At 37.7% G+C, this 19,402-nt stretch overlaps 1 protein-coding gene across 6 annotated transcripts in view; it reads left to right on the forward strand.

The window, feature by feature from the left end:
* The window catches only part of IMMT (inner membrane mitochondrial protein), a 41,518-nt gene that overhangs the window by 17,142 nt on the left and 4,974 nt on the right, over positions 1–19,402 (forward strand). The window contains exons 4-11 of one of the 6 annotated variants that reach the window (XM_040496847.1): positions 3,660–3,771; positions 5,472–5,606; positions 5,957–6,052; positions 8,683–8,819; positions 11,296–11,399; positions 12,646–12,781; positions 13,271–13,400; positions 18,233–18,247. In XM_040496847.1, coding sequence (XP_040352781.1) covers positions 3,660–3,771; positions 5,472–5,606; positions 5,957–6,052; positions 8,683–8,819; positions 11,296–11,399; positions 12,646–12,781; positions 13,271–13,400; positions 18,233–18,247 — 865 coding nt within the window. The remainder of the gene's footprint in view (positions 1–3,659; positions 3,772–5,471; positions 5,607–5,956; positions 6,053–8,682; positions 8,820–11,295; positions 11,400–12,645; positions 12,782–13,270; positions 13,401–18,232; positions 18,248–19,402) is intronic. The other 5 variants (XM_040496848.1, XM_040496849.1, XM_040496850.1 and 2 more) reach the window with 5 other exon arrangements.

Here is a 19,402-nt window from a genome sequence, read left to right on the forward strand (position 1 = left end):
GACACAGAACCCAAGTGGTTCTAGTTAGTACTGGCTCTTTTTAGACCACAAAACAAGAGTCACAGAATTTTGAGCTACTTACTGATTGGTTGATAGGAATACCTTCTGGTATTTCTGGGACTTGGTGCATATTCAGAGTGTCACCTCCCCCCACCCGCCCCAAATCAGGCCTAAAATTTTTTTAAACATCTTAAATATTCTTCATTCAAACAACTGCTTTGAATAAAAATTTACAAAAGAGATTGTGGATTTTTGCTGATTTAACTTTGGGTGTTTATGCTGTGAGGCTGGACATAGCTGACTCCTTCCTTAGAAATTGGGTGGATTTCTTTTCTCTAGGGTAGACTACAGACCAGTCCTGTAACAAAGTTAATATTTGGAAAAGCAAATGTCCTCTCACACCCTCCCCCAGCCCTATCATGCTTTTTCAAAACAGTCTTCCACATCATTTATTCTTCCATATGAACTTTAAAACTGCTGTGTTTGCTGGCCAAGAGAGGCAGTTTTGCAGCTTTAGTAGTCAAGGAACAGAATTCTGTGGATTCATTCTAAAATGTTGGGTCTATTTGAACTTACATGACCCAGGAGAAATGGTTGGGCGTAATTCTAGGAGCATGGAGACAGGCTGAACAGTTCAGAGTAGTGTTCTTTTCTTGCTTGACATGACTTCAAGTGTCATTTTTTGTAGATGATTTGTCTGTCTCTCTCGTCATGGCCTCCCCTTATTCCACTCTAGCTATCTTGCTGAACATTTCTACTTGGATTACTTGGCAGGTCCATACTGTACTACCTCAAGAGTTACACTCTTCCTGATTTGCTTTTTTTGTGTTAAAGATAGTGCCATGCTGTCACATAGTTAGGTTAGGATTCTTGGCTTCATCTTCATAGTTGCCTATATTTTGTTAGCTATCCTATCTTGTTTAATCTCTGATATTAATTTTTTTCTTGCATTACCACTGTCCTTATCCCATTTCTGACCTTTATCATCTCCAAGCTAGACCTGTTTCTTTGTGCCCCAACCCTTTCTTTCCAGTCTCCACCCCTGAGATCTCTCCCCACCCCACATCATAGCCTAGGCCATTCTCTTGACCAGTATCAGAGAATCTTCTAAAATAAGTGCTATCACATTTTCATGATATTTTCATGATATCACTTAATCAGCAAGTTTTATACATTTCTTATCGTTTGAAAGACAGAGACTGTAGAATGTAGAGAGACTTTCGAGATTGTTTCATGTTCTAAGGAGAGTAGAACCAGGAGTGGTTAAAAGTGAGCCTAGGAGCTGCCTATTTGTTCCTTTATTTTCTGTAGTTTATGGTTTTTGATGGTGTTCAGGTTGATATTTAACACACTTAGCAGTCTGGCTCTTACTTACCTTTCCAGCCTTGTCTCCAAATCGTCCTGCACATAAATCCTTGGCTTTGTGCCAGTTTACGTTGCAAGTATGCCTTGTGCTTTCCATTCATTTATTCAGCAAATGTCCATCAAGTGATTATTATGTACCAGGCAGTGTTTCAAGGGCCTGTGTTAAAGCAGAGAACAAAGCTGCTTTCCATTTGCACAGTTTTTCCGTTAGTGGTCTTGTACCCATAGTGACTTCCTTTCTTTTGCCTACTAATATTCTCTTTAAGACCTGCATCCTTCACTGCATACACCAAAGTGTATTTTCTCACCTCTGAAGTACAGGAGCAGGTAGTGTTTTTATTTTTTAATTTTTACTATTTATTCATTCTCTACTCACATATTATTACCAATTTGTTGCTTTTAGAAACTGCATTTTACATTTTATTTCACGATAATCCTTTTTGTGCCGAAGTGATTATTTATGCAGAGATCATAAATATTGAGAGAAGATAAACTTAAAATCTTTTTGATGGACATGGAATAAGATCTGCCTAAATGGAGACAAATGTTACTTTCCTGGATGGGACTTAATACCATAAAAAATGTCATTTTTCTCTAATATATGCATTTCTCTCAAGTTTCCCTTAAATTTGATTAGAAATTTAAGAGAGAGAGAAATTTAATTTTGAGAGAAATGATGTTTGTATAGCTGTATATACATACCACATACACATACATCTAATAAGAATTCTAATGAATTTTTCTACATGTTGAAGAATCAGATAAGATGATTTTAACGTTCACATGAAAGGATTAAGTAATGTACAAAACTAGCTAAGAACATTTCAGAACAGTGTTGGGGTGGGGAGGGGTCAGAGGACACTTGCTTTTCCAGGTAATTGGACTTTGTTATAATCCTACTTTAATACAACAGTAAGGTTTTGACACAGGATTGGAAATAAGAGGAATGGAACGACTTAGTGTGGAAATAGATCTTATTTATACACAGATACACGTACATACACGTTTATTGTGAAAGTGTGAATTGCTAGATCCTTCTGTGAAAGTGATCTGTTAATATCTTCTAAAAATATACAACCTTTTTGACCCAGCACTTCCTCTTTTTTGGCAAACTGTCCCGCAGAGACCACACTATAGTACTCTTCAGTTACATGGACATGGATGTTTCACAACAACAACAACAACAAAAAAGCAGAAAACAACTTGAATGTTCCAAAATAGAATGGTTGACCAAATTGTGGGGTTTACAACTACATTAAGATATGCAATTAAATTAGAATATTATGCAACTAAAAATAATTTCTTGACCTGGAAGAGACTGTCCACGGTACATTATTAAATGAGAACAAAAACAAGAACTGAGTTATGTGGTAATTTGTATAATATAACCCTACTTTAGTTTGTTTAAAAAATGAAAAATTGTATATGTGTATACATACCTGAGCTTATGCTCAGGGGTGGAAAGATAGATTTCAGGCTATTGGCAATGGCTACCTGAGAGTGCTGGAAGGGAAGGGAGCAGTAAAGTCATGTCTCGGTATTAGTTTGCTTGTTATAGTGATCATGTATTTCATGATTTAAATGATAAAAATTTAATAAAAGAAAATGCATATATTTCCAATTTCTGGTAGTGACAGAGATCAGAACTATTTCTATTATATTTGAGTAGCCCTGTTAGAGATATCTGAGTCCCCTTGTCAAGTTCTGGCAAAATATTTTGGTACTCAGTGACTTTTGCCAGTATATCATCTGTCAGTCTTGTTAATGAATAAGGCCTTAAATTTGAGGCAGATGGTAACTGAGAAAGAAGTGGATATTAAAATTGGGTTGTGTATTTTAGTGTGCAATTGCATGAATCTGGGAGATTAAAGAAACAAACTTTCAGTTTTACTCAGACCCTCTGAAAATTACTTGTTTCTAACTGAATGTATACACAACGCAACAACATTTGATTTAGAAAGCAGATGGAAATGGTCTTCTCAGCGTTGTATGTGGAAAAGAAATGGTGTTTAAAGGGAAGGTTCTACATCATGTACTTTATTGGTTGCCCTAAGAAAAGCCTTTGTTACTACTAAAATGTGGGCCAGTCATTTGGAATGAAGTTTTGGGACTGCATTTTTCTAGGATGATGACTTCTCTTCCCTTACTGTGGTTAATAAAATACATTATATTGTAAAGTGTTAACTTTGTATGAAAAGCCTGAAAGACTTTTGTAATAATACAAGTTACAGTATGCTGCCTTAAAAAAAAAAATAATATTGTATCTGAAATGTTACCTGTGTTTTATTTCCAAGAGTGAGTCTGGTCCACTAAAAATCTCTAGTGTATCAGAGGTAATGAAAGAGTCTAAACAGCCTGCCTCTCAAGTACAAAAACAGAAGGGAGACATTCCAGCTTCAACAACAGGTACTTACATTTAGAATCCTTTTTTTTAAATTATAGGTAAATGAACTGTTTTAATGTATTTGTACTCAGAGTCAAGAGGGGGCCCCCACCCCACGTTCACTCTTCTGGTCCCTAGTTCTTACCCTGGGAAAGGAGTGTTCATTCACACCTGTCATTTTGGCACTCATTTTAGAGGAGTTGAATGGGATATGGAATTGGACCTCATTCTGAATAGCTACTGAGTGAGGATAACAGCAAGAATTGTCTTCCTGCAACACTTTCTCTTTCTTTCTTCTTAATGTTTATTTTGAGAGAGAGAGAGAAAGAGAGAATCCTATGCAGGTTCCATGTTCAGCATGGAGCCCGACGAAGGGCTCAATCTCACGACTGTGAGATCATGACTTGAGCCAAAATCAAGAGTCAGGTGCTTAACCAACTGCACCACCCAGGTGCCCCAACATTTTTCCTTTTATGTTTTTCCCCTCTGACTCCTAGTCTTTTCTCCTCTTTGAATTTTAAGATTTATTCTCTTTTCTTACCTCTTTACCGTTTCTTTCTCCTCTCAGTGATGAAAGTGTCTTGGTCTAGCTGTGGTCTGGGGATTTTTTTTTCCTTCATGAGTTACCAATAATTTATGGCACTTACCTAACTAACCTGCTCAGTATACATTTGAACTTCTATGTTCCTCCTTAGTCACTTTTGTCCTTGATTAAACCTCTTTGTTTTATTCATATATTCACTAATTGTCTACTATATGCCAAATATGCTTTTGCACTGGGGCTATAGCAATGAACAAAACAATAAAAACAAACACAAACTCTGCAAATATTCCTTAGTGGGATGAGGAGAAGAAAATCATATAAATACGTGTGAAGCGTATAGGATGTCAGAAGTGATGTGTTGGGGGCAATATTGCAATTTAAAATGGAGTGGGCAAAGACTAGAAAGAGATAAGGGAATAAGACATGTATAAAAGGCTGGTGGGAGAAAAGCATCCCACACAGAGGGATTAGCTAGCGCAAAGGCTTGGTGTATTTACCTAGTAAGGAGCATATGAAGCTGGAGTGGAGAAGAGAACAGTAGCAAATGAGGTCGAGAGGAAGCAGAAAGCCTATTGTGGTTCTCTTTGGAGGCCGTTACAAGAATTTTGCTTCATATTCTGAGTGTGATGGGAAGGTGTTAGGGGGGTTCTGAGCCAGGGTATTGATTGATACCTGACTTTTAATAAGATCAGTGGCTTTGGTGGAGAATAGATAAAGGGATCAAGAGCAGAGCAGAGAGACCAGTTAATAGGCTTTGTGATAATCCAGCTTTATCTCTTAAATGAGGCTTTCCGTTTAATTTTTTTTTCTCTCTATTCTGTTGCTCTTTCTTCCCCCCTGCCTTTCACCTCTAGAATTACTCATTTTGTCTTCCCACACGTGTTTATAAGCTCTTGAATTTCTTCAGCCTTCCTTTCTTCTTTTTGTGTTTAGAACTGTCATCCTGTTCTTGCTCACACCTTTCTTCTCTACCACTCTTAGAAAATATTTTTTGGTTATCTGCTTTGTTACTACTTTTCCGTGTTATGTAAATCTTATGCACGTGTCTTATATTTTAAGATTTAATGCCACTTAATACTGTTACTGGAAGCCTTGCCTGGTCCTAGTAGTAGTAGATTCCTATATGCTTCTTTGTTAACCCAGGAAACTATAAATACCATGAGTAACGTATATTTGTAGGACCTACAGCGGCAGCTCAAATTATTTCTGCAGCAGGTGATACACTGTCAGTCCCAGCCCCTGCAGTTCAACACGAGGAATCTGTAAAAACTGATCACCCTGGAATTGAAGGAAAATCCAAGCCTACAGCTTCAGGTAGTTTATTTATATTTGTGGTTTTATAACGATTTGCTCATCAGGACTATTTAATGCCTAGGCAACCTCTAGACAGTATGTATGTACCCATATATACTGGTTTTATTTACAGTCTTGCTTAGGGAATTTTTTAAATTTCAGAGTCTGTGTAAATCTTTTAAAGCAACAGGTTTAGAGCTGACGCCCTGTTTCTTCATGTTGGAATCATTGATGATGTAGTTTTAGAATCCTGATGACAAAAATGCCCTCAGTTGATAGAGCTGGCAAGTACGGTGGTGTTTTTATGCCCCTGTGAGCTATTGAAATTCTGTGCTGAAATTTGATTTCCTCTTATTTACTTTTGCTGCAAGAGGAAGCATCCTCAACTTCTGTACGGGAGCGACCACCCGAAGAAGTTGCAGCTCGCCTTGCACAGCAGGAAAAGCAAGAACAAGTTAAGATTGAGTGTATGTAAACCAGATGGCTTCTTAAGTACTTCGGGTCATCTCCATCAGTTGCTGTCTTCTTCAGTCATTGGCACACATTCCCTCTGTCAGCTAGTTTGGTTTCTTTAGTGGCATTTCTCCGTGCACCACCTTTATTTCATCATTTGTATTCTTTCCATTTAAACTTCTTTACCCAGGTGGCAAAGGCATTCTTAGTGTACATCTGGAGAAAATTCCAAATAACAACTTTCTCCATTTGTGTTTATTAGGGTTAGTGCTAAAGAGTCTGTATTCTGGGGAACAGAAATTGTTTATGTTTTAGCAACTTGCTGAAGAGTCTTTCAGTTGTTTAACTCCAGTATTTGTGCAGGTCAGAATGGCTCCTGCTCTGCTTTATTACCAATCTCTGGACTCTCTCTATAGTAGCCCCCTTATCTGAAATTGGTGGAGGATGGAATATTGTCTATATGGCTGGTTTCCAGCTAACTGAAGCATATTCCTTTTTAAGTTTCGACTTTATGGTAAACTTTTTGATGGTTCTAGAAAAAGATGTTAGATACCTAAAAACATATTTTCCTCTCTTAAAGAAGGCATAGGTAACATAATTTATCTCACTGTGCTGCAATTTATTGCACTGTGCTGCACAGTGATCTCTGTAGGTAGGGGATATGTAGTTGTTGCCGGATTGAGAGAGGTTTGTTTTAAAGTCTTATGGCAGCTGTTTATAGTTTTTATTTGTCTCTCTCCATCACGTATTTCTGCTTGTCTGTCCTGAGTGGTTCCTGTTTCCCTTCTAATACATTGGTTCTGACCTATGCTGAGGAGGCAGGTTTGTTGGAATTGTGTCAAGAGTGGAAGGGACAGAAGGAGCATAGGTGTAGGGCTTCAGTTTGGCTGCTTGGATTTTGGTCGTGTTTTTGTGTTCTTCTGAGATCTTGGCCGTGGTTACAAATAATTGAGAATGTTGAATAAAGACTTGTAAATAAGTGAAATATTTCTGTACTCCCACTTCCTGGGAGAATTTTTCCTGAATTCAAGTCAAGATTATTTTTTTCTTTTATTCATATTTTTATACTTTTCACTTTTCCCCTTTTATTATATGGACACCTTGGAGTAAGTTGTAAATCCAAGATGGCGATGTCTGTTTCATTGTGCTCTTTGTTGTTGTTCAGTTCTTATATTTCATTTTGGGCAAAGTGGAAATTTTAAGGATTTTGTCTATCACCTCTTAGTTTTCTCCCAAGCTTTCCTTTAAGAATGTATGCGTTTGTAATTTTTGTCAAGAATCAAAGCACACAAAATCAAGTGGAACTACATCGAACTAAAAATAAAAAAGCTTTTGTATGGCAGAAGAAACAACTAACAAAATGAAAAGGCAACCTATGGAATAGGAGAAAAGTTGATACACAAAATATATATGGAACTCCTACAACTCAATAGCAAAAAAAAAACCGCACAAAATAACAACAATAACAAGGAATCAAAGTACAGTGAATAGACTCTTAAAGAAGACTTCGAACCTGTGGGCTGCTGTGAAGTAGTATACTGTTGTTTGTCACACCGCTTCGATGTGACCCCATTAATTCATGCATGTTCTCTCCCTGCCTCTTTGCCTCTTTATAACCCTCTCTTCATATCCCGTGTCTTCAGAACCTCAACTTCACATCCGTAGCTTTGTATTTTCTTGTCAGCACCTTGCTCCTTCTGTCTTTGTTGCAGAGGTACCACAGTGGTTCCTAGGTTCCGCTTGTTCTAGTTGACACTGCTTTTGCCAGAATCACCTTCTGTTTTTGTCTCAACTGCCAAATATTTTTGCCTTTTTTAAAAATCATCTGTTATCTGATATAAATTACTGTTCTCACTGGCTTTCTTCAAATTAATCATTTTGCCATTTTAGCATTATATCTAATATCCCTTGCTTTATTTATTTTATTTTTTTAATTAGGTTTCTTTTTGATTCCTGAAGCAGCAAATAGAAATATGATCTTAATAGGTCGTAGCCTCTTGAACACCAGTGTCTGGCTGTTTCCTGAGTTCTTTTGTAGCAAAACACTTTCCATTCCCAAACCAACTTTTCTTTTTTATTTGCATGTTTTCTTGTCTTTTTCTTTTTCTTTTTCTTGTGTGTCTGTCATGTGTATGTGTGTACGTGTGTGTATATATACATAACTTGCTAGGGGTATCCTTTCCTCCTTAGTAGATGAAGTGGGTACCTCTTTTTCCCTGTGGTTCTATAAGATCATTATTTAAACTTAAAAATGCTGGTGGTTATGCTAAATTTATAGCCTCTGATAGCTAAAAGGGGCTATAGTGTCCTAAACTTTGTTCCTCCTTTTTGAAGTATATGCTAGCTGCGTTTAAGCATTTTTTTTTCTTAAAAAATCCCCAAACACTTTTCATTTTGAAAAAATTCAGTTCTACATAAAAGTAAAAATAGTATAATGAACCCCCATAGGTGTTTCCACCAGATTTGGTAATTACTAGTATTTTACCATACTTTCAAATGAAACTGATTCTCTCAGTCTGTATGTTTTTTTGTTTTTTACGTTTTTGGGGAAAGCAATGGAAGGCTCAGTAGGATAGGCAGGGAAGTTTAAAATAAAGTTATTTAGGAAGGCGGGATTTGTTTTCTAACGGTTTTTGTATTTCAGCGGTAGCTAAGAGCTTAGAAGATGCTCTGAGCCAAACTGCTCGCATCACTCAACAGGCCATCATAGCCCAGAATGCCGCGGTGCAGGCCGTCAGTGCACACGCCAGCATATTGAAGGCAGCCATGGACAATTCTGAGGTGAGCCAGAGAATGAGTAGACTTGTGGTATTTAAGACTGATTTTTCTACCATGGGCTTTCTCTCACTAAGTGAAGACTGTCTGGGGTAATTGTTATTTTTAAATAAACAAGGCAGGAGAAAACCTTTAAGTGTTGTTTTTAATGAATTTTATATAATGCTTTACATCACGACAGTGATATGGTACAAGAATTAGGTCAGATTTTTTGCTTTCATACATTAATAGTGCTTGAATTTATTGTGTTTTTTTGCTTTAAAATTGCCAACCACTTTCTAAAATAAACTTTTTATTTTGAGATACTTTTAGATGGATGCATAGTTGTAAGAAATAGTACAGAGATCTCATGTACCCCAAGATACCAGCTATTTTATTTATTTATTTATTTTTATTAAAAAAAAATTTTTTTAAGTTTATTTATTTTGAGAGACAGGGCACAAGCAGGGGAGGGGCTGAGGGAGAGACAGAATCTCAAGCAGACTCCGCACCATCAGCACAGAGCCCGATGCGGGGCCTGAACCCACAAACTGTGAGATCATGACCTGAGCCGAGATCAAGAGTCGGACTTTTATTTTTTTTTATTTTTTAAAAAAAATGTTTTTTTTTCCAACGTTTATTTATTCTTGGGACAGAGAGAGACAGAGCATGAACGGGGGAGGGGCAGAGAGAGGGAGACACAGAATCGGAAACAGGCTCCAGGCTCTGAGCCATCAGCCCAGAGCCCGACGGGGGGCTCGAACTCACGGACCGCAAGATCGTGACCTGGCTGAAGTCGGACTCCCAACCGACTGCGCCACCCAGGCGCCCCAAGAGTCGGACTTTTAACTGACTGCCACCGAGGCACCCCTATATCAGCTATTTTAAATGCTTATGCTGATTATTTAATTTACACTGAACACTTCAGAGAATAATTACATTAATTTAAAAATATAATACTGGGACTTAATAAATTTCTTTTATAATTATATTCAGTTTTTCAGTATATAAAAAACATATCCTGACACCAGGTTATTTAAAGAGTAAAAATAAATATATAAGCTGTGAATCTCAGGGATCAGGATCATGTATGATCAGTGAAATTTCTTTGCCACTAGAACTGTGTGCTTAAAAAATTTAAACAGACTTCGTGTTATTTTATTCCTATGTACATACATAACAAAAAGTTAAATTAGAGCTCTGATGTAAACAGCCAGAAATTACAACCTTTAAAACTTAAAAGAAAATTCTGGTTTATTCAAAGTCCAAGAAAAAAATGTAAATTTCAGTCCAAATTCAATCAGGAAAGTGGAAACCACACAGAGAATGCCTAATATTTTGGTTATACACGTGTGGGAAGGCTGGATGTTGTATGATAATCCGGAAGTTGGGTTTGATCCCAAGTGTACTGGTATCTTTCAGAAGGACACTTATTGGAAGTTTTAAATGCCCATGGTATTTACTTAGGTGGAAGGCTACATAAGAGAGTATTTCCTCCTCCCAGTGAACACATAATATATAGTGCATGTGAATTAGATAATATGAAATCTATTGAAATCAAGATTTTACAACTAAAGGACATTTTACATTAGTGGTTAACTAGATTGGGGAGTATTAGCTGGTGTTAACAAAATAATCAGAAACATGTATGAATGCAAGTTTTGAAATGTTAATAGATTCCAACTTCTGTTTCGTCCAATAAAAAACCTGCAAGTGCACAAGGACTCTTAGTGAATTGCTTTCTTAAAGCAGTGTTTGGAAACCGTTGGACTTGGCTTGATGGTAGGGGAGTCTGGTATCTATTCTACAGAGCAGCTTATGCTTGGACCTCTAGATGGGTTTTTAAGACGTGTGTGTGTGTGTGTGTGTGTGTGTGTGTGTGTATACACTTATATATATATTTAATTTCATAAAATGTTAATAACATATACATATGTAATTACATTATATACATAATTACATTATATATATGTAATTAACATTTTATGAAATTCAGCCCAAGGGGGAGTGGGTTTGACAATAATTTTCACTTTACAAATTACAGAGGGTATTTAGGATAATGTTTTAGAGGAATAAGGACTCCACAAGTGTGTAAACTTTCTACTTAAACTGTGATTTTGGTAGACCTGCAGTGAAGGAAATTTTAAGTATTGGTGCTTCGTTGCAGAATAATTTAATCAGCAAATAACTTATGAAGTTACTGTTCTTATTAACCTTTTCTGCTTCATTTCTCCTTTGGAGAATCTAATAAAATCATCTCTTCTTAGAAAATGCGTATATGCATGAGAACACAGTCTTTTACAGTTTTGGTGGTTGCTGTTGATAAGGGTCTTGGACTTCTTTGATCCTAACCATGAACTTTAGATTAAGAGATCCTGCTCTGATGAAATATTATATATAGGTTTTTACCATTGAATTTAATATCCTTGTTTCTAAATTTAGCCACATTGGCCTATCCTAGGTCAGTAAAAGCAGTTATTCACATTTTATACGTTTTGTTTAGGTTGCAGGTGAGAAGAAGGCGGCTCAGTGGCGCACGGTGGAGGGTGCATTGAAAGAGCGCAGAAAGGCAGTCGACGAGGCTGCTGATGCCCTTCTCAAAGCCAAGTAATTACTCATGGACTTTAACAAGTAATTAGGGCCTCCTGGTGGCTTTCTTTGGGCTGGGTTTTCTTTGTACTGTCTGTATAGAAAGAGGAGGCAGAGAGACCCTTCCCTCCCTTCACCTGTCCTTGATCTGTATTGGTATCAGGAACACAGAGCCTGAAAAAGGAAAGAGGGAATAAAATATAATTAGGCCAAAGTAAATTTAGCCATGACCTATATAAAGGATCTTGTATAAAAAGCAGTTTTTCTTTAGATTATTGCTTGGGTGATGTAGCTCTACAGATTTCCTGAGAGTCTACCATAATTTCAAGATTTTTCAGGGGTGGTTTGGACGGTTTTATCAGAATCTTGACAGTATGTTACAATCTCTTTGCCTTATCTAAAGTAGGAAGCAGTAGGTCTATAATAGGTCTAGTTTTATGCCACCTTGGGCTTGATTCCTGGAAGTTGGCTAAAACTAGGTCAAGCATTCCAAGTATACGATCCACCTCTTATTATGGAAACTTACATTTGACAAAAAGTTCTTAACATTTTGGGATCGTGGTCATTCAAAATGATGCTGTCATTTTTAACAAAATATTATCGATGGAGAAAGAGAAGCCTAGTAAAGCCAGAATATCTTTTAGGAGACTTAAGACGTTATGCTCACATCACTCGACCATGAGTCGGGGCTGTTGAGTTCTGTGTTTTGTGGTGGGTAGGCCACAGTTCATCCAGTTTGTGGAACATTTTGAATCATGATAGCTCTCTGAGACCCAGCTTTTGCTCAGTGAGCTCTTTGGCCTCCTCCCTTGCTGTTGTCTTCCTTAAGCTCTCATTGTCAGGGGAATCAGCCTAATCCCTGAAAAAGCTGCTGTTTATTGAGTGCACTTGAAGTGGCAGGCACTATGCCAGGTTCTTCTCATCAGTTAGTTTTAATTCCTTCAGAAAGGTGAGCAACAGAGGAGAGACTGATCTGGAGTGGAATCCAGGTTTGTCTGGTTCTGAAACCTGTGTGTTTCCCTCTATACCACGCTGCTTCTCTGGTTCACCTTAGTAAATCTGGCTTCTGACCAAGCTGTTTTCAGTTGTTTTGTAAGGAAAGCTTCTTTGCGTATATTTATTATGAAAACGCATTCAGTAATTTCTTTCAAATTGTATTTGTTTCATAGACTTTTAACAGTTATGTGTTATATTGACATCACAGTCTTTGATAAAGTTGGTAAGAAATAATACTAGATCTTTGTTTTGCTTTATTGATTTCCAGAGAAGAGCTAGAGAAGATGAAAGGTGTAATTGAAAATGCAAAGAAAGAAGAGGTTGCTGGGGCCAAATCTCATATCACTGCTGCAGAGGGGAAACTTCACAACATGATAGTTGATCTGGATAATGTGGTCCAAAAGGTGGGTTTCTTCGGTCTTTCACAGCATTTCAGCATTTTTAAATATAATCCTTTAGTCAAAGGATTTGAAGAATTCAGGAAAATAATAAGATTCCTATCTCTCTCCCTTTTCCCCTGTGAAGAATATTGTTACTGGTTTTAAAAACTTACTTGGAATGTCCATTATAGTGATACTTTTTATAATAGGCAGCATTTTTGGTCATGGTTATTAAATGAAAATTTTCAGATCTTCTGTCTTCATTTATGTAGTCTATATGGGTAGTTTCCTGCGACCCAGAGAAGGAGGGACAGGGGGATAGTAAGTTGGAAAGGCGCCTGTCCATAGTATTTGAATAGAATTACAAGGCTTATGTTCCTTTGAGCTTCAGCGTTCTCTCTGTTATTTATATATTCCCAGCCATTGTGTAAATAATGTAAATATACTGTCTTTCTTTGGATGCTTATGGTATTTTGTCTTCACTTTAACCACATACATCTTGTATTTATTTAGGTCCAAGCAGCTCAGTCTGAGGCTAAGGTTGTGTCTCAGTATCATGAGCTCGTGGTCCAAGCCCGGGATGACTTTAAACGAGAACTGGACAGTATTACTCCAGAAGTCTTGCCAGGGTGGAAAGGGATGAGTAAGTACAACTGAACTGTTGTTGATACTTTTCTGTTTTTGTTTTATTTTTTTATAGTTTTTTTAAAAGTTTATTCATTTTGAGAGTGAGCAGGGGAGGGGTAGAGAGAGAGGGAATCTCAAGCAGGCCCCACACTGTTGCACGGAGCCCAATGCAGGGCTCAAACTCATAAACCGTGAGATCATGACTCGAGCCAAAACCAAGTGTTGGATGTTCAACCGACTGAGCCATTCATGTGCCTCACTGTTTTTGTTTTTTAATAGCTGTTTGACTAAACTTGCTTCAGCCCCATTCGTCTAATCCAAACCCCTGTGGTATGCATATCTCGTGCGGTGTACAGTATGGTGTTTGCCACATTTTATTTCATTCACAGCCGTGGTAGGTGACACACTTGTGACAGTATTCCCATGGTTTTAGTCATGGTAGACACAAGTTCCAGCCAGCGTGTAATCCTGTAACCCATGATTCTGCTACTCAGGAAAAAGGAAAAAAAAGTTTAGGACCCAAGTAAGTGAGAGTGGCATTATAACCTTAAATCTGTTAAATATTATATATATGTAAAATTATTCAAAGCCTTTGGTACTTTACAAATATTAGTAATGAATAACTCATGGCACACCTTAAGACTGCTTGTGTGACAACGTTATGGTTGAAAATTCACATGGTGAAAAAGAAATCATCTGTATGACTGTCCACTTACAAATAGATTGCAGGGAAGTGTGATGGTTAAGCAGTTATACAGTGTGACTGCAAAGAATAGTCAGGTGTCCCTGAAGTGCTCTAAGAGTACTAATCACAGAATTTAGCGGTCTCAACCAGATCAAAATACTCTTTAAATGCTAGCATCTGTTAGAAGCTGAACATCCGGTAGGAACCGAACTGGTAGGTAGGCCTCTCGGGGCTGAAGGTGACCAGCTTGCATCAGCTGGTCTGTGGAGCTAAGGTAATCAAGACCGTTGTGGGAGTTTCAGCTGCGTAACGCCCAGCCAGGGAGATGTAAGGGCAAGAAGCAGAGTCAAAGCTGTTAACAAATAACTCAGACAGTTAAGTGTTTTGAATGCAGTTGACACATTGAAGAGGGAGATTCAGACTCTTGTCAAAGAAAATCAAAAAAGATTTGTAAGAGGATGAAATGGAGAAACACAGTTCATTCTGGGGACAGTGAATCTTATTTGTACATGGTTGTTTAATCTGATTAGCAGCTGGCAAAATGGGCAGTGTGGGCAGTCTGTCCTTGAGCAGGCTTGGTTAAGCCTCGTCTGCACCATTTCCTTCATCGGAATTTCCCAAGGGCTGTGCTTTATTGAGGTTACAGCTGAAATAGTTGTCACCACCCCAGAGACCTTTCCTGACCATCTTCTTCCAGAAGTCACCCTACCACATCACCTTATTTTATCTTTTTTTTAAGATTTTATTTTTAAGTACTCTCCATGCCCAACATGGGGTTCAGACTCACAGTTTGAAGATGAAGATGAAGAGTCACATACTCCATGGACTGAGCCATCCAGACACCCCAATTATCCTTTTGAAATTCTTTTCATTGTTTTTGGTGTTTGTTGCATATCTCTGTCCATGAGGTGTGAGCTGCTTGGCAAAAAATGGGACATTGGTGGCTAGTTGGGGAGCTAGTTGGGTGGGCTGCAGATGAAATCAGGTTGGAAGGAGGGACAGGGTTTGCCTGTGGAGAGTTAGTAGTGAGTGCATTCTCTCATCTAAAGTACTTGTCTGTGCACTTCCCACTAGGTTAAAGGCTACTGATTTTTCCATGATAACCTCTAGAGTTGCTAACTATAAAAATTCTTTTGCTGATTTTGAAAATGCCCATTATAAAACATGAAAACAGTAAAGCAGTCGTTCTCAACGCGGGGAATTTTTGCCTGCCATAGGACATTTGGCAGTGTCTCAAGACATTTTTGTTTGTAATATTAGGGAGGTGCTACTGACATCCAGTAGGTAGAGGGCAGAGATGCTGCGGATCATCCTGCAATGCACAGAATAGCCCCTCGAAACAAACAGTCGTTTGGTCTGGAATGTCAGTAGTACCAAAGTTGAGAAACTTGGCATTAAAGAAAATATCCTATAAAAAGTGAAAGACCCCTGCAGTGCAGTTTCCGACCGTGTGTGTGTGCACGTAATCTCAATCTCGTTCTCTTACTAATCTTAAAAATAGATTACACATTCACTTGATACAAAATTTGAAAAGTACAAATGGCATCTGGTGACATTTCCCTTACCCCCCATTCCCATAGCCACAGTTTTCTTCCCAGTGTAACTGATTTCTTGTGTAGTCCTGGAGATAGTTTATTATTTCACAGTTATCCCAGCTATTAATAAATATCCTCACCTCTGAAATCTGAATTCATTTAAGACTTATACACCAGGCTCCTTAGTAATGGTTTATGTTGTCACTTATTTTGCTCTTAATTTGTGTTATTTCACTGAGTTATAAATGTCCTGTTGATACTCCTTTATTTATTTTTTTTTCTTCTCTGTAGCTGAGCACAGTGTTAAACATAAAATAACTAACATTATTGAGCATTATTTTATATATAGCACTGTGTTCTAAGTGCTTCACATGTATTTAAAATTCATAACAGCCCTGGGGTGCCTGGGTGGCTCAGTTGGTTAAGCATCCAACTATTGATTTTGGCTCAGGTCAGGATCCCAGTGTTGTGGGATCAAGCCCCGTGTCTGGCTGAGCATGAAGCCTGCTTGAGATTCTCTCCTCCTCTGCCCCTCTCCTGTATCTTGTGTGTGCTCTCTCTAAAAATAAAAAATAAAAAAAAGTAAAACTTATAACACCCCTATGAGGTAAAGTTGTGTTGCTATGCCATATTTATAGATGGGAAAGCCAAGACACAGGTTAAAGTAATTTGCCCAAGGTTGGGAATAGAGCCAAGATTTCACTCTTACCATTAGCCCCCCTGTTCTCTGCCTGACTGATTTGTACTGGTAGTATAGGACCCCCTTTTAGGCTTTTGAGAAGAGAAATGATCTGATTGTAATGAAGAAAATTAACTTGTATGAGATTGAGGTGTAGGAAGGGACGTCTAAGGGCAAGGAAACTAGTTAAAAACTGCTGGAGTTATCTTAAGGGCAGAGTGATAGGGGTTGCCTGTTGTGTGTACCAGGGGCTCTGAAGATGAAGAACAGGAAGAAACTTAGAAGTCACCATTTAGCATTTGATTTGTTGAACCATAATTTACAGTATCTAGTGAAATTCAGAATGTATATTCTCCCTGATCCAGCTGGTCAACTCCTAGGTATGTGCTCGGGAAGACACATGGGTGCATAAGGAGACTCATAAAAATTTTCATAGGAGCCCTGTTTGAAGAGCAGAAAAATCAGAAACTGCTAAATGTGCCTTCCATGTGGCACTATAAATGAATAAACCAAAACTCTCTCACACATAAACGTTAAGAAAACAAGTTGCAGAAGAATATGTAGAGTAGGACACCACTTACATGAAGCTTGAGAACATGCAAAACAACACTACGCATTGTTTTAGGATGCATACATCTGTGAAGTATGACAAAGTGAACGATACACACCATATTCAGTTAGTGGATACCACGGTGTGGGGAGGGAGGAGGAGCCATTAGGAGGAGGGTGGGTGGATGTTGTCAGGATGGGAAGATTGAGTGCAGGTTGTAGATTGTATCCCAGGGACATTTCCTTTATTGCTGTGGACGAGTATATATTGTCATACTCATGTGCCTTCTTGGGACTGACAGCTTTTTCCATCCTTGCCAGTTTTTCCTCCTACAACATTGGGACAGATTGGTTTTGGTTTAATACCAGACTAAGTAGTTGCCTTTTAGAGCCATTTTGGATGAAAAAATACCTGTTTTTGAACTTTTTGAATCCAGGGGTCATACCCATGATGTTAAGAAGCTCATGCTGAGAAGCAGGAGACTGGCTGCAGCTCCCCTTTCCTGTCACGTGTCCTCAAGGTGGGGCCTGTGATCCTGGTGGGGAGCATCATCCAAATTATTTAGAATGTTATCTTTTTCTTCCTTACCATCAAATCAGTCAGTCATAGTTCTTAGCTTAATTTGCACAGGCTAAATGCATATTTAATATGAATTCACTGCTTTTAAGCTTCCAAAGAAGAAACAGTAGCTTCGTTAAGTATTTGAAATGTTAGGGGAGGCCTGGTATTGAGAACAGAGTCTGGCCTGGGACATAGTGAAATACTCTATGAACTAGTGTAAATGAGGAGAATAAATAAGAATTGTAGTCTCTGTGTAAAAACTAAGTTTTAGATTGCTCTAGCAAAACTAGAGATGACCCTGAAAACCAAAGCTACTTTTAATATGAATGACTCCTATTTTATAAAACGTTAGAATTTACCTTGATTTATATTGTTCTATATCCTTCTAGGTTTTAGGAAATAAACTCTATTGTTTTGCTTTCTAATATTAAAATACGCTTTTTTTGGGACGCCTGGGTGGCTCAGTCGGTTCAGCATCTGTTGATTTAGCTCAGGTCATGATCTCATGGTTCGTGAGTTTGAGCCCTGTCTTGGGCTCCGCACTGTGAGTGTGGAGCCTGCTTGGGATTCTCTCTCTCTCCTTCTCTCTCTGCCCTTCCCCCACTCATGCCCTCTTTCTCTCTCAAAATAAGTAAATAAATAAAAAGATGCCTATCCCTACACTTTAATGTTGCATGGTAGGTTTGATGGGAATCTTTCTTAGACTAGAATAGAATAAAAATAAAATAGACTTTTTGTACTACTAGTTCCTGGTTCCTTGTTTCTTTTTTGCAGCTTCCTACTTAATAACTGAAACGTGTACATTCTTTTTTCAAACTGTTCTTCTTTTCCTTTGTAGGTATTTCTGACCTAGGTGAGTAATTATGCGTGTTTTATGTTTAAAGTCTTTTGACTCTTAAAATACTGAAGTTTTTTTTGTTTGCTTATGATTCTTTATACTAAAGCATCTAAATTTATAATGTAGAATTACGTTGCAAGTGATAAATCTGATTTGGATATATTTTTGGCATCCGTGTGCTCTCAGGAACAAAAATGTTTCACCAAGTAATTGGAAACCTGTTGTATGTATGTGTGTGTATATATATGTGTGTGTATTTTTTTTTAAGTTTTCATTTTGTAAAATTTCAAACATTAAAAAGTAGGAAGAAAGCTATAATAAACTCCCAATAGATCCACCTTCAGTAATTATCAGCACTTGGCTAGTTTTTGTCATTTATTTCCCCAACGTATGTTGAAGCAGATCCCAAATCTATCCTTTTCAGTTGTAAACACTTTCTGTAGGTTTTAAAAAAAAACAATCACTGTACCATTATCACACCTAAAATAATAATTCCTTAACATCATCAAATATTTAGTGTTCAAATATCCCCATTTTATAGAATGAATTTTTGTAGCTGTTTTATTTGAATCCGTACCCAAAGGAGCTATACATGTTGAATTTAGTCAGTAAATCTCTGAACCCTCACTTTGTTTTTTGCCTCTCTGTTGCTCTTATTGTGGAGTCATTTATTATGTAGTATTTCCCTCATTCTGTATTTTGCTGTTAAAGTTGTAACTCTAAACCCATAGTAACATATCAGAATACTTGTGGAAGGTGAGATTTGAAAACAAAACACATGCTTAAGCCTAAATGAGGATCTCTGGGCGTGTGTACTTTTGAGAAAGCTCTACAAGGGATTCTAGTGGACAGTCTGGCTGCTGATCACTGTTCTAGGTAATACCTCTGTTCAGGAAGAGGCACAAAAACTCTTACTAGGGAAGAGTCAGAATTCAAATCTGAATTTTAGCAGAAAAAATATTAGGATGCGTATTATGACTGATCATAGTTATGCATGAATGAAAGTATAGAACTGATTGTATATGTAAACTGTCTTTAGAGGCAAAATTGTAATGAATTGTAGAGCCTATTTATAATTAGTTCAATTAATTTGGGTTCCTGGAAAAGATTATATACATGAAGGCTCAACTAAATTACTTTGCTCTGGATTGAAGATGCCTTAGTTGGACA

This window comes from Herpailurus yagouaroundi, unplaced genomic scaffold (assembly GCF_014898765.1).
Source record: "Herpailurus yagouaroundi ecotype Mexico unplaced genomic scaffold, PumYag 188, whole genome shotgun sequence".
Lineage (NCBI taxonomy): Eukaryota > Metazoa > Chordata > Mammalia > Carnivora > Felidae > Herpailurus > Herpailurus yagouaroundi.